A 15,760-nucleotide genomic window follows, 5' to 3' on the forward strand; every position below is an offset into this window, starting at 1 on the left:
ATGTGGACTGCCACCCTAATTACATAGGGTCATTAAATAAGTCAATTACTAATTAATCAACAGGATATTGCCAAACATTTTTGCATTCTATAATAACACTGACAGATTATTACGTGTACCACATTTCATAAACTGTACCGCCAAGTGTCAATGAATTGTATTGCATCACTGTGAGATCCAACGTCTTTAGAGTTTCATCAAATTTGATGAAGTATTTCTGGACATATCATTCTAATTAGGGAAGTTCATTACATATGTAAATTAAATATTAATTAACATAACACTACATAGTGTCTTTATTCAATGTTGAAGCAATGTGAGCTCAACATCTGTATCAAGTGTCATGAAATTTGATGGACCATTTCTCGCCATATCAGCCTAATTACGAAAATTTATTCCGTATGCAAATAATTGACATCATACTACTACATATCTTTGCATGCCATAACACTACTGGAAGATCGACATCTGTAACACATGAATTTGATGAAGCATTTCTAGACATATCATACTACAGTAATTATGAAATTTCATTAAATATGCAACATAGCAATCAATTGACTTGATACTGCTTAATGTCTTCTCACAGTATTACAGTACTGAAAGATCAACATCTGTACCATATTTCAGCAAATTTGATGCAGTATTTCTAGACATAGCCCCCAAATTAGGAAAGTTCATTAAATATGCAAAATAGCAATTAATTTGAATGACACTGACAAATATCTTCATTCAAATGTTAAAGCAATGTAAGCTCAACAGCATGCCAAGTTTCAAGAAATTTGATGAATAATTACTTGACGTATCAGACTAATTACGAAAATTCATTAAATATGTAAATCAGCTGTTAATTGACATGATACTACTACATATCAATGCATGCCATTACGCCACAAAAAGATCAACATCTGTGCCACATTTCATCAAATTTGATCAACATTTCTTGACAATATATCACACTAATTACAAAAAATTGTCAAATATGCAAATTAGCAATTAATTTACATGACACTGCTTAATGTCTTCACACAGTATTACAGTACTGAAAGATCAACATCTGTAACATGTTTCATCAAATTTGATGCAGTGGTTCTGGACATAGCCCACTACGGTATATTCAGAAAGTTCATTCAATATGCAAATTAGCAATCAATTCACATGACGCCACAAAGTGTCTTTGCAAACTTATATGACACTGTGTGCTAAAGATCTGTACCAAGTTTCATCAAATTTGCTGCAGTATTTCTATACATATCACCCTAATTACAAAAGTTCATCAAATATGCAAATTAGCGATTAATTGATGCAATACTGACTGTGTGCTATCAGAGCTCTGTGTGACAAAGATCTTTACAAAGTTTCATCAAATTTAGTGCAGTCGCTTTAGAAATAAAGCTCTTTTTCAAAAAGTCATTGTCAATGACATGGTCCCCACTTTTTCAATAAAATGACTGTCACACGGCCATATTTGGTCGGATTGCAAAACAATTTAATATGCATATGCCTGACATAAGAAGTAATCCTTGTAACAAGTTTGAATGAAAACGCTCCAGGCATCTCTGAGACATCTGCGTGAACGGCCGGACGGACGGACGGACAGACATGACCAAAACTATAAGTCCCCCTGGACAGTGTCCGTGGGGACTATAAATATCCATACAACGCAAAACTGAGTAGTTCATACTTAGGACAGAGTAATTCAAAAAGAAATTGGGGATTTTACAGAAACACAATGACTAATTCTTAAAAGTAGAATAAAATGTTCTCTCTTATTGTGTTAGTAAATCAATCAAAATATTTTTCATTGCCTGTTCATAAAATCCTAGAGTCTCACTTCTCCAATCTATGATTAAATTTTTACTAATTCTTAATCTTTTGTCAATCAAATACTGCTATCATTTTGGTAAAAATATTTGGTTTTGGAGTCATTTGTTAGAGTCTCCCTATCAAATGTTCCTCTCTTATATGATAAATTATGTTGAAACACATAGAGCATACTATACCCTTCAATGTTGAGTTTCATATTGCTGCACTTGTTTTCCATCACACTGATCTGTATATCTTTGGATCTAATGGTCTTTCGAGCATCAGTCAATGATTTTTCAAGCTGGTTCATCTTCTTTTGAAGGATGGTATCCTTATCTTTCAACTGTTGCAAGTAAAATATGGTCATTAAGGAAAAGCAAAAGAGCCATTACATTAATTTCACACAATGAACAAAAGCCATGCATGATGGTGTATTTATGTTACCTTTTGTCCCATTGTGCATACTTTTGTTTAGCTGACTTTACAGAAAATGTGAGGTTTTTGCGTAGGAACATGTAGTTTTCTGTAGGTTGACTTTCATTTTGCAATAAAACACTGTTAGTTATTGCATGGAACTAATGTAGACAATATTTGGTCTCGGTACTGTGTATGTTTGTAAGTACACACCCTACACAGGATTGGAGGCAAGAGAATATTTTATATGAAACAGAATGAAGAGCAAACCAAATGATGTGCAAGTGGCTTAAGGACAGCTGAATCCTGCAAGGGTAATAGCTCTGTAGACTTATAAACTATAGATATACCGGTACATGTTATCACAGAAATCTTTATGTTGCACGATCAAAGATTAAGGTAACATGTACAAATAGGCATTCAGGAGTCTGCACTCTTACAAAATTCATGCAGGTTTATAAGTGTGAGTATATTGGAGTAAACATAAGCTATAGTTTTAAGTTATTTAGGGTTTCTTTAAGGCTGCCACTGCTATTTGCAATGCAACCACACCTACACGACAATGATATATGCCAAACTGTCTCCCAGTTTAATAAAAATTGCAGTGTCATAGAGAAATGAAAATTGAAACCCCCACCCAGATTTTAATTTCTCTTAATAATACAATTATTAATACTTACTTCCGATACAACAATTAGCTTTGTTAATTCTTACCCAAAGACAAACCTACAGACTTGGAGATACTTAATATGCTATATAAAAGCAGGTGACTCATCCAAGGCCCTCACATACAGCCTACAATGTAGACTTCCCAGAGAGAACAAAATGTTCTCAGCTTGCCTTCAAATAACTGAGTCCACTACAAGTTTTATACCCGAATGAAATGAACTTAATGTCAAGCATGGGCAGGAGGGTGGGAATATAGTTGTATTGGAGTTAAGGCAACAAAGTCTGCCATTTCCTACAAATTTTTCGATAGCATAATTTCTCAGTCAAATCAACATTCGACCCAAATAGTGACCATAGATGGCTTCAAGGATGTATAAAACTGCCTTCCTGCTCTTACCAGCAATGTTCAATGTTTGTCTGGGACTCCAAGTGATTTGAATTAACTGCCATGGTTGAACCCCATCACATAATGAATTCATGCGCACACTACTTCAGATCATCGTTTGGAAGAGTGCATGAGCAGTCTGTAACCTTCATACAAACTTCAGTACAATGGATAACAAGGAGCACACGCCAAAATAAGGGCATTTATTTGCTTGTAAGTTTGACTATCGAATGACACGGATTGCGAAACACAAATAAAAATACCGCAATTATACGGTGTTGCTCACATTTATCAGAATTGGTACATATTACCAGTATGGGTACCAAAGATCAACCAGAAAAACAAGAATGACAAAAGCAAATAAGGTCTGCAACTTAGGTACTGGAGGTCATCTTTAGGAACATGCATATCAACTTCTATAGCAATGGGACAAGCAGATCCTACATACATAAGCAAATGTCAACAAAAAATTAGCCAGAGAAGCTTGACAAAAAGAAAAGGTGGGAGAGTGGGGAAAAAAGAGTACATGTAGGAAAAAATATAAAAGGGATCTTTTAAAAAGGAATGCTACCTCATCAATCTTCTATCCCCTACCCCCTCCTGAGTATCAAATGTTCCACCACTTGATTATGTTTACATAAGACCAGCTGGCAGTATATTTACAACTTTGCGTTTTAATTAATACTATGAGTGCTATTATTCAAATGTAAACAGCACTTAAATCAGTTACAGATAGTGAAATTCCTTCCACTGTGGGGGGAATTATGACATCTGGAATTATCCTGGATCCAAATTTCTCATCAGTTCTAGTGTGTCTTACATGCGAAAGTTGCAAAAATTGATTCGCAATGAAAAAATTTACCTCAGCTCTGTTTTCAGGATCAAATGTTACTACAAATTGATATTCAATATGACAAAATTATGTTCACAGCCTTCGAAACTGTCTCACAACAAATCCTTGGTTGGTGTAGGTCATTTAAGGTCACAAAAGAAAATTACCTAAAATATAAATATTCGGGGGTTTCACAACACTTTGAGCAGAAAATTTATCTAATAACATCCCTCGGGACTTTTGTACCAAATTACAAAGCTATAAGACAAGTAATTTTGAGAACAAGTTTTCTTGACCATATGACAAAATTGTCTTAAAAATACAAATTTGTATATTTCACGACAATTTCCACATATCTAACTATTGTCATCCCTGGACATCTGTACACCAGATGTAAAAGCCGTCTGTCCAGGGCCTTTAAAATGAAAATATTTTTTAATGATTTTTTGACCAAATATAACAAAATTGCCCCAAAACAGTTATATTTCCAATTTTATCGTAATTTCAACAATTAGAAGGGTAACACCCTTGCAAACATCCAATCCAAATGTGAGAGCAATTGGGCTAGCGGTTTCAGAGAAGAAATTTTACTTAAAATGAGAAAAATAACCAAAAAATTCAGCAAAAATATAAAATTCAAGATATCTTCACGATATTCACCAAACTGATTTGGATCAACCTTAGTAACCTGTATACCAAATATCAAAGCTATCAGATTAGTAATTCTTGAATAAAAAAAATTTTGACCAAAAATTCTGAAAATTGCCCCAAAATTACAAATATAAAAATTTCAATTCACTTTGTATACACTTGACTGATGTCATCCTGAGGAACATGTATACCAACTTTCAGAGCAATCAGATGATTGGTTTCAGAGTTAAACATTTTTTTACTAAAAACTGAAAAAATTACCTGAAAAATAGGAACATGCAAATTTCATCCTAAATTTTACACACCAGCTTTAGAATGCCTAAAGGAACCTGCACACCAAGTTTCAACCCTATCTGACCAACGGTTACAGAGTTTTAGCAATTTGCAGGGTTTTTCCTTTTTTCCCCCTCATTTGCATATTTTTGACACTGACAACTTCATTTGAACAAATTCACATCTCCACCCCTAGATGCACCTGTACACCAAATACTAAGACAGTAGGTTCTGCCGTTTAGCTGTTTTTGATGTGGACGGACATACATACATACATACATACATGCATACATACATACATACGTACATACATACATACAGACAGATATGCAAATAGGATGCAAATGAACTGATTCAGCTTATACGATTACCTCACATTGGTATACCAAATGTGAGCTAAAAACCATAGACCTAATGGTTTCATGATAAAACTAAAACTATGTCTGCTTGGTAAGGTGATACTGATAGTGAAACAGTTGCAGAGTAATACATTTTCTTTGCATTTTATGGTGCACAAATCTTGATCATAAACCTACATTTTCGTAGAATTTTATTTAGGGCATCTTTCTACCATTCTGTGCTTTTTTGAAACATGGCATGATCACTTGTTAAACTTTGAAACATTCGCATCGGGCATCGTGTCACTGCCCAGTAATGTAAACAAGCATTTGACTTAACTGGTAACATTGTCTTTTATGCATTTTGTTTTCAGCAAATACCTGAATACTATTAAATCAGTAATAAAGTTAGAACAAAAACTAAAAATAGTAAGATTAAAACTGAAAAGGTAAGTCCAGCCAGGAGTACTTGTTCACCTCCCTATTTTGTTTCGCTTTGTTTCGCTTTGTTTCATTTCTCTGAATAGCATAAGCCAGACTACATCAGGTGTTATCTTTTTTTACTCACTTGTGAGCTTGTTCACTGGCATGGTAACTTTGATGAGCTGTGTGATGTATCTAACAGGGTGATGAAGATCCCAAGCTGCTTGTGTTGTATGGTTGTGAGCCATTGAAGTGAGCATGACATGAGGTAGAAATAAATGTAATTATGTGTGTACAAATAAAATGTGACCTATTACATGTAGTATGAGAACGGTGAATGAGCAATGTCCACTTTGAGCTGTTATATGTCTGCAAGTGGTCTACTATGAGCTGTTGTATGTCTGCTGGTCAAAAGTCATGGGCTGTATTTGAGTTGTTATGTGTATGCCAGTGATCTGCATACCATGCCCCATGAGCTGCCATTAACAGCTCAAAGCTACTTATATATGCACAAAATCAGACCATTTGCAGATATCTGCAAGCGATCTGCTATAGCCGAGCTGCGAAGATGTGCAACAGCCATCAGGAAGGTCTGCAAGTTCGGTAAGGGAATGCCAAAAGATACAGCTACTGGGCCTTTGAGAAGATTTTCCAGCATGGGAAACTTAACTCCACACAAAAATCAAGCCTCATACGCATGAACTGGATAACTTGGATATGAACTAAGATTTTGGTTTGTCTACACCAAGAATCAAACCTAAGTCAATAGCCATCACCAGGATAACCTTAATGAAGCATAGAATCGGATGGCAGAACAACATATGTACCAGCCAATTGTCCAAAAACATTAACCCACATTGACAACCTGTGTATGTACGGCTACACAGCTTCTTTCACTTAGGTCAGGCCAAATATCATAAATCAGAAAAAATGCTTGAACTAAGGAAAGGTCAGGAATAATGCAACCAGACATCTATCGTAGAAACTCACTCTCCATGATGGATAGTGCCTGATAGAGTTATACTCTAAGCAAGAAAATATCCACCTTATGTAAGAATTCCAATGGCTGAGCTTTAACAGGTCTCCTGCTGACTGGTTTCTTGATAATAAGGAATAAATGACTCTTACACCCTTCATTGAATGAGGATGATCGAGTCTAAAGAGCCTATAAAGCCCCTTATAAAAGGAAGGTATAGATCACAAAACAGTGAAGGAGTGGAACTGTGTTCTGGTGAAATAATAAGCCAAGCAATGGCTGATTATCTAGCAGGGAGTACCAAACCCCACAGGACAAAAAGTCCAGAACCACTGGGTCATTGGTAATTTGAGTCCACAGACTGACAAAATATCATTGACCATCTGCTGGCAGTTGAATAGGAGAACACTCAACTCAAGTGACCTTCCCTTCTATGCCACATTCAATCATTTCCTCTGCTTGGTCAACAACCATAAGACTTGTTCTGAAAAAAAATGTCTAGGACTTAAAAGTTGCCTACTAGAGGTAGGACTTAGTTGCCCACAGAAGAGAAAAAGAGTTGAACAGACATTTATTTGGTCTCAAGGTTTTGACATGTCAAGGTCAATAATTGACAAAACATCGAGGTACTGTAACATGAGCAAGCAGTGTATTCTTTGTACATCAGAAAAGTTACACATTTTCAATACTCTGAGCTGGTTTCAAAATGTCACAACCAAAACAAATATTATTAATCACATTGTGACATATAAATGGTGTGTCCCAACCATGTAAATGAGAGTGTAGAGCTAAGGATCCTATTAGTTCTCATTGTCTGTCTGAAGATTGCAGGCTGCATGAAACTTAAGTGACAGAAATCATTACTTTCTACTACTACAATTAAGTAATTTGTGTTATTATCTATAACGCTGTGATTATGGCAACAAGCACAATAATCTCTCATGAGGACATCGTATACTTATTTATATTATTATATAAAAAAATGAATAAATAAATAAGTAAATAAATAAATAAATAAATATATATATATATATATATATATATATATATATATATATATATATATATATATATAAGAAAAGATTGGTTGAAAAACATAATTATCACAATACAAGGTTTTAAAGGATATCTCTTCTATTGTCTTCACATGTTCTTCTGCTGTTGGTAAATCTTCAAAGTATTGCTCCAGAGTATCATTTCTGCCCTTCAGTTTATCATATTTTGCAGCAACTTTTCCGTATTTTGTTTCCAACTCAAGAATTTTTTCTGTTTGCTTATTGAGCTGTTGAAATGTATAATTGGTATTTGCAAGCATTAAATTTCATCCATACTTTTTACATTTAGTTCAACACACAAAACACTCATTTATGTTACATACAGTAAACAAGTATATTAAACTATACCTGCATTGGACCCTCTACTTTTTGGATTATGAAAGAACAATTTCTCTGATTTGAGACACATGGTAAAAAGTGATGACATACTCTTTTCATGCATATGCCATATATTTTTACTAGATGAACTGAAAATGCTCCCGTTTCCATATAAATTGCAGCTGTCCATAATTGAAACTTTTTGTAAAAGTTTGAAAATTGTTATGATAAATATAGGGAACAATATTCACCATTGATAAATTGTGACAATCATTAAGCATACAAATATGTAATTAGCTAAATATAAATATTTAATTTCTTAGACAGCTATCACTCTGTCATCACTTTATATAGCAAGAATAATTGCCTTTGGTCACGTCCTTCAAGCTTTATATGCTAAACTGTGAAGCACATAAAAAGGCAAATTATAAATTAGCTGATGCGAAAATGCAAATGGTTGCATTACTGTTATAATGCTTTATAATCAATTCACAGAACTTTCATCAACACTGGTCAAGTTCCCCCAGTTATCAGTAATTTTGGAAATTTATTGAATATACAAATAACTATCAGCTGACATAGCTAGCAACTTCATTTTTAATTTGGAATGATCATTAAAACTGCAAATTATGAACTGGCTGCCAAGAAAATGCAAAATATCTTTCGCTAATACAATATCATTGTCTCATAAATATCCATAAAGTCCTCACATTTGTATGTCCCTCATTCAGAAAGTTTGTTAATTATGCAAACTAGTAACAAGCTGATGTAAAAATACAATAGCAAGTTTCATCAACTTTGGACAATGTGTAGATTATATCTCTAATTAGAAAAAATCATCAAATGCGCAAACAACCAATGTCACCTCATATCTTTCACTGCTAGTGTCATCAACATTTGAAGAAAATCTCATCAAATTTGTGCAGACATTGTCACTATGTGTTCATTTCTTTTTCTAAAATCATTAATTATTCACATATTAAAACAAAAAAACATGCAAGCCAAACCCATCAAAACTAACTGGTTCTTGCAATTTCCAATCACAATCTATTTACCAGATTTTATTCCATTCAGATAACCTGTTCTTGAGATATCACACTCACAGACAATCAGCCAGATAGAGAGACAGACATTAGTATGACAGGAGCTCAAGTGTATGAATACTTGAGCTAAAAATGACACTAGTCACAAATTTAAAATGCAAGTTTGAGAAACTAGGTTACAGCACTGAAAGGAAAACGTATGCTTCAGAGGAGAAGACAGGATTTAATAAAAAGGCAACAAGAGTCTGCCTTTCTCAGAGTTGCAGTGTCCTTGCCCAGTCATCATCCTCTGAAAACTGTATGGTTTACATCACAATTAGAAAAGCTGGAGTTCTCAGACTCTAGAGTAAAATAATTGGGAAAGTGAAAACTGACATCTGTGCAAGGCCAGTTGTGGTGTTCATTACTTACCTATGAAAGAGTTAAAGGAGAAAATATGTATGATAATACACCAAGCTGTCAAAGGTATAGAGTAATATGGTGATACAAAACAGTCTTGCAAACAGCACAGATTAGATCAATTGCTGTTTGGGTAGTAACTACTTTTGAAACAAATCTATTTGCTTAATTTATTCATATACCGGTATATACAAACCTACCAAGAATCTTTCCATGCACCTGAAAGGTTCTAATTGCACTATAATAGCCGTAGACCCCTTCCTAAGTATTTAGTTACTGACTTTGTGGCCTCTAACAAAGATCAAAATATTTCCAGTCCCAGTAACAAAAAATAGTGTCAATAACACTTTGCTTACATTTGGTTACATGTGGCAAGCCAGAGTGAGTGTATGCACAATATTTAATAGCTTCTATGGACCTTAGCTTTTGATATTCATAGTTAAATGGATTTGAACAAACATTAATACACCATCCATCTATGTACAAAATGGTTGGTATCTGTTGCAACCATTGATCATACACACATATACAACACAATATAATATAGTTAATCATAATTAGTGATATAATCCTATATCAAAGTATGTAGGCAATATTTGGATTGGTCCCTCTTCTGATTGCATGAGAAAAGACCAAGTCAACATATGTATGAACATTATTCAGGACTGCCACTGTAAACAATGCTTTTTTGCGTCTTGAGACTACTGGTAAGTCTTAATTGACAAGGGATTAAATTAAGTGACAGTGTCACTATATTGTTACATGCACTTCCGGTTGGACAACATCCACTGTGAAATTCCCATTGATACCTATCATTCACTTGCATACGTCAAGATCATCTGGTGTTTGTGTGGCTGTCAGGTGTAATGTGGATCGTACCATTTTTTTACAGGGGTGGCCATTCCCAAACTATGACAACTTATAAGTATTAGTGACATAACCAGGCCGGACTTGTGAAATTTTTGACGATCCAATTTCAGGTTAGTACGCGAGCTGTGTATTTGTAGTTGCTTTTGCCACATACCTCTGCTTTATTTCAGACATTTCTGTTTTCCTTCAATGATTTCAGTCTGTTATAGGTTGTGTTCTGGACCATGTCAGTGCAAAATGTTTTATGATGGACAAGACGATCTTCTTTTCCATCTAAATAATGCGGATCTCATCTATTATGGTTTGCTTTTGAACTATCTTCATCACATGGTAGAAGGCAGAAGCCCATTGGCAGCATACCACAGGTATATTCCTATGTATCGACTCATCCATCCTAATCGATTCTTGTAATTCTTTGCTGTATGGCTTACCACTGTATTTGATTAATCGCATTCAGCATGTTCAAAATGTAGCAGCCAGAGTTATAACTCGGTCAAAGCGTTCTGATCATATTACACCATTTCTGCAGGAACTTCATTGGCTACCTGTACACCAGCGTATCATTTACAAGATTTTAATTATTACTTTTAAATATTTATATGGTGCTGGTCCACAATATCTGAGAGATTTAATAAGTTTTTATGTACCTAGGCGCAAACTTCGTTCTGCGAACGATTTTAAACTCAATACATTCATGACGAAGACAAAAAGGTATGGTGATAGGGCGTTCTGTTCTGCAGCCCCATTTTTATGGAACGAGCTTCCAGTGAATATTCGTTCTTGTAATAATTTTAATACTTTTAAACGTATGCTTAAGACACACCTTTTTAAATTGGCTTTCTCTATTGATTAGACTTTTTTTTGATTTTGCTTGTTTTTAATTTTCTCGATCAATTCTATTTTTATTAGTTATCCATTTTCTTATTGTAATGTATCTTTTAGCGGCTGTGATCACTTTTTCTGTGGAGTTTGTCGCTTTACAAATTAATTATTATTATTATTATTATTTATGTTTACACAGCTTAAAACCATAAAGCCAGCATTAAAGCGATTGTCATTTGAGTTTGGAGTTTCATTGTTTGGCACACGCGGATTTCTTTACTGTGAAGTACAAATTGTTTTACTCTGACACACACCATCACAGGCTGTGAAGATTGCTGTATGTTCTCTTATCATGCTGAATGTTTCAAAATATAAAAATACCGTCAATGACGCTGTACCTTCTCTAATGTGTGGCCAGGTCAGGGGTAATTGGTTGTTGGCATGGAGTTGTTGGTAAATAGTTGATGATGTAGGGGCATGGGGTGGGATATGGACCCAAAGAACCCAAAAGATGATTAAATACATCAATCAAAAAAATTCTAAGCTACAGTATAAACTGCCTAAAGATAGTTCAATGTGGAAAAAAGTTAAACAATTCAGAAATAAGAATTAACAGTCCAAAATAGTAATGACGCACTTCCTTACTGACCTGAGTGCATGTGAAATACACAACCTGGCATCTGTAAATTAAATGTATACCAAGTGATCATTTCAAGTCACTTTTAACTGTTTTTAATGGATTTTCCAAAGAGTCCTGTGGAAATGATGAAAAACGCTTATCTGGTCTTGTGTTTGTATAACCTCATGGCTGATAATTGTCATAGTATTGAAAAAAAATTGAAAGTGAAGAAATTACTGTTTTTAATAGGCATATTTTCCTTGAAATACATGACCATGTAAAGAATATATGCTAAAAGTGTTTAGGAGTAAATTCTTTTCAAAAAATATTTTAATTTGTGACCAAAGGATTTTTATTCTTTGAGTTTACAAATTCAAACATTGCAATTTGTTCAATCATCTTGTGCAGTGCAAAATTATAAAATGACTGAAAAACAAAAAAAATTGGCAGAATTACAGTCTTTGTGATGTAAAATTATGGGTTGACATCACGATAACTGTTAATCTGTTTGAAGTACTAATATACTATAATTTAAAAAAGAAAAGTTCATGCAGAAACGGTAAAATATATTGTCAGCAATGTAGTGTTAATTTTGCCTTTACATCAAAATATGCCTTTGCTGGATACCAAATATATAGGGCGAAATATCAGCCATGTTCAGCAAAATCCACACAACAGCATTGATCCTTTTCTAATTTGATTTGATTTGCTTATGTTATCCTTGTATGACAGTCAGTACAATATGGAACTTGAACACAACACAGTGAATAAGTATGCTGTAAATGAAATGGTGTGGCTGCATCCACATGCAGCAATAGGAGTGCCTTTGTCTCTTACCCCTCATTTCCAACCTGTCCCATCCCTGAAAAAATAGTTTGGTCTTATATTTATAATGTTAATAATTTCTGTATTTGTTAAAATGTGCGCATCTCAAAAACTTTTGATCATAAACATTTTCATTGTTTTTTATAGCTGACCAATCAGTTAACCTGTTTATTTTGAATATTTGCGCATTTTTCCTCAGTATTTGACATTTTCTGAATACCTTCTTATTCAGTTTGTCATTTTCTAAAAGTTTAAATGCTCCATTGTGTGGTCAAGCTTTCCACAAGCATCAAATGTGGTACTTCATATAGGAGGGTGCTGCCTCTAGAGGGCGGGCATCATGAATAGTGTTTGTTGGTTAATTCCTCCACGTAAACTTCTGATTGTACTGTAAACATTGAACATGGCCGACGTCCGATTTTCCTGTCTAAAACTTTCACTCATTTTCGTTCATATGACTCTGAAACTCCAGGAAACGATTGGGAAGAAAGGGTTATCTTGAAATATTGAGGTACTCGCCGATATTTTGCAAAATTAAATGAGAAAAAATGCAAGGAAAATGCCGACAGGCTTACACAATGACAGTTTTCAGACTCCGAGGCATATGATCATCTCTGCAGATTATGCAACAGACCCAGATCACGTGAGGCCATGAGGGGATATCCACGCAACTCAGTACCAAACACTAGCGCTCACAGAGTGAGCAAACACAAAGTGAGTACCCCTAACGTCAGCTCAGTAGTCTGTAATAGATCGTAGTCAACTAAGAACCTTGGAGAAATTTAGGCTTACATGTAACACTATATGCCGCTAAGTCCCTTTTGATTTTTGTCACAGCTCAAAATCGTTCTCCCACACCTCAACCTGAGCCATGAACACCCCCACCAGTTTATGATATGACCCATAACAATGGCATGACGTCAACGGATCTTGACAGACGGAAGTCTTGACAGACGGAAGTTCTTGACAGCAGCATATTGGTTTTCAACTCTAATACCTTCTCTGTCTATAAATAGACACGAGAAGGTAAAAACTGTACATAGCAGAGCCTTTACCTCTCACAACTAGTGACCGTTACAGTATTTTTTTCTGATTCAGTGTATGATTGGCTCGAAACAATGACGTATAGTGGTAGGTCACAACCACATCCCAAGGTGTTAATTGTACAGATAAGTCATTTTATATTCGGAATATCAAAAGAAATGCAAAATTGGAGCAAACCTTGATGGAAATGACCAAATTTACATATGTATTAAAATTGAGCCCAGAAACGTAGCTCAAGGCATGCTTCTAATTTGTTATATGTTGTGACTGATGGCCCATCAACTTAAAAATCAAGTGATACTCATTGTCGACCACTCAATATAATGCAGTTGAAGTTTCTCAGGGTGAGTTACTGAATTGATCATGTTGCAAAAAAATTACAGATGAAGTGTTCTTTACTGTCGATGATGCCAATCAAAATATTTCTCTTCACTGTTTGTATGTATGATCTACAAAACTAATCTCTTTATCACTGCCGATGTTTTTCGTATTTCGCACAGCATTTGCTGGAGATCACTGCTATATGTAGTTGTCTTTCCATGGACGTACGTTCTTCTCTGTCTGGCACCCTTTCAATGGATTACTCAAAGGCAATAAATGTGAGAAGGTTACTGTGAGGCCTATAGCCATTAACTCACTGCCCTGCAACACAGAGCTATGAGAAGGTATTACGGTAACTGCTGGTCAAACATCACATGGGTATGGTTTCATTTTGTCCACATGTAAGATTTGCTAGACACAGATACAGACATATTCATGTGCTGACCAAGACTGCAAAGTTTTGAGCCAATCATACAGCGTCACCTAAATTGGGAAAAAACTACTTTTTCGAGAGGTAAAAGTTACTGTGTATTCATTTTTAACCCGTTACCTGCCAAGTTCAAATTTCACAGTCAGGTCAAGATGGTTAAAATTATTGAAGCAAAACATATTCCATATGGTGTATTTTAACATTGACTTGAAGATTTGAAGGTCCTTGAAGACAGAAATACTTGAAATACGATTTATACAGACTAAGCTCAGAGAACATACCAAGCCAAGGGGGTGAAAATACCTATGGTTTTGGCTCAATACCGCTTTTTATTGACTTGGCAGATGGGGAACTGATACTGTCTGGGAGGAAAAGGGTTACTGATAAGAGAATGTGCAGCAATTGACACATGCTTGATGTTGTGTGTTAGAGTATAACAACAGTAGTATAACGCGCTAGTTTCGTAAATGTTGCAGCAACAAAACTTAAATTAAAACATTCATAAATAGAGAGCGCAGAATTGGGGAGCAGATCAAGAGAATGGGATTACAGATTTAGTCCAGTCAATCTACGAGATTTAGTCCAGTCAATCTACGAGATTTTGGCACCTAACCCACCACAAATTGCAACAGAATTTTTTTCTTCAGAATGCATTTTAGAGAGGTACCCAGAACAACATATTAAAAGTTTACTCGAATCCACCTTGGGGAAATATGCCTAATTTGCATAAATCAAATATGGCGGCCAACTATCCGACAAAATAACATAATTGGCCATATATCACATGTTAAACAAGCTATTTCAGTGATTTCAAAGTCTGACACTAGTTATTTTGCTCAGGGAATCATTTTAGAGGTATAATGTTTCATATAGGCACTTCATTAATTTGCATAATTCCAATATGGCGGCCAGCATTCCTACAAAAGATATTTTTCGTCATATACCATGTATTAAACCAGCTATTTCAGCGATTTCAAAGTTAAAAGTATATTTGTTTGGCATGGACAAAAGATTTTCGAGATGCAATGATTTCCATAGGTACTCCGTTAATTTGCAGAAATCCAATATGGTGGTCAACATACCTACAAAGGACATTTTCTGTCATATACCACGTATTAACCCCCCCCGGGATTAAGCCTTTGAGCACCGGTCTATTTTTGTTAACTTTATAAAATGTACCACAGTCATTTTATCAGCTATTTTGCCAACATTTTGATAAAAAACTGTAGCTGATGAAAAATGATATC

The 15,760-nt window shown here is 34.9% G+C and overlaps 1 protein-coding gene across 4 annotated transcripts in view; it reads right to left on the reverse strand.

Moving 5' to 3' along the window:
- The window catches only part of LOC139141691 (centrosomal protein of 85 kDa-like), a 257,293-nt gene that overhangs the window by 47,338 nt on the left and 194,195 nt on the right, over positions 1-15,760 (reverse strand). For 3 of the 4 annotated variants that reach the window (XM_070711275.1, XM_070711277.1, XM_070711279.1), the window contains 2 exons: positions 7,897-8,049; positions 2,004-2,158 (listed from right to left, as the gene is read on the reverse strand). In XM_070711275.1, coding sequence (XP_070567376.1) covers positions 2,004-2,158; positions 7,897-8,049 — 308 coding nt within the window. The remainder of the gene's footprint in view (positions 1-2,003; positions 2,159-7,896; positions 8,050-15,760) is intronic. The other variant, XM_070711276.1, reaches the window with a different exon arrangement.

The sequence above is a fragment of the Ptychodera flava genome, chromosome 10, assembly GCF_041260155.1.
Source record: "Ptychodera flava strain L36383 chromosome 10, AS_Pfla_20210202, whole genome shotgun sequence".
In the NCBI taxonomy this organism is placed as follows: Eukaryota; Metazoa; Hemichordata; class Enteropneusta; family Ptychoderidae; genus Ptychodera; species Ptychodera flava.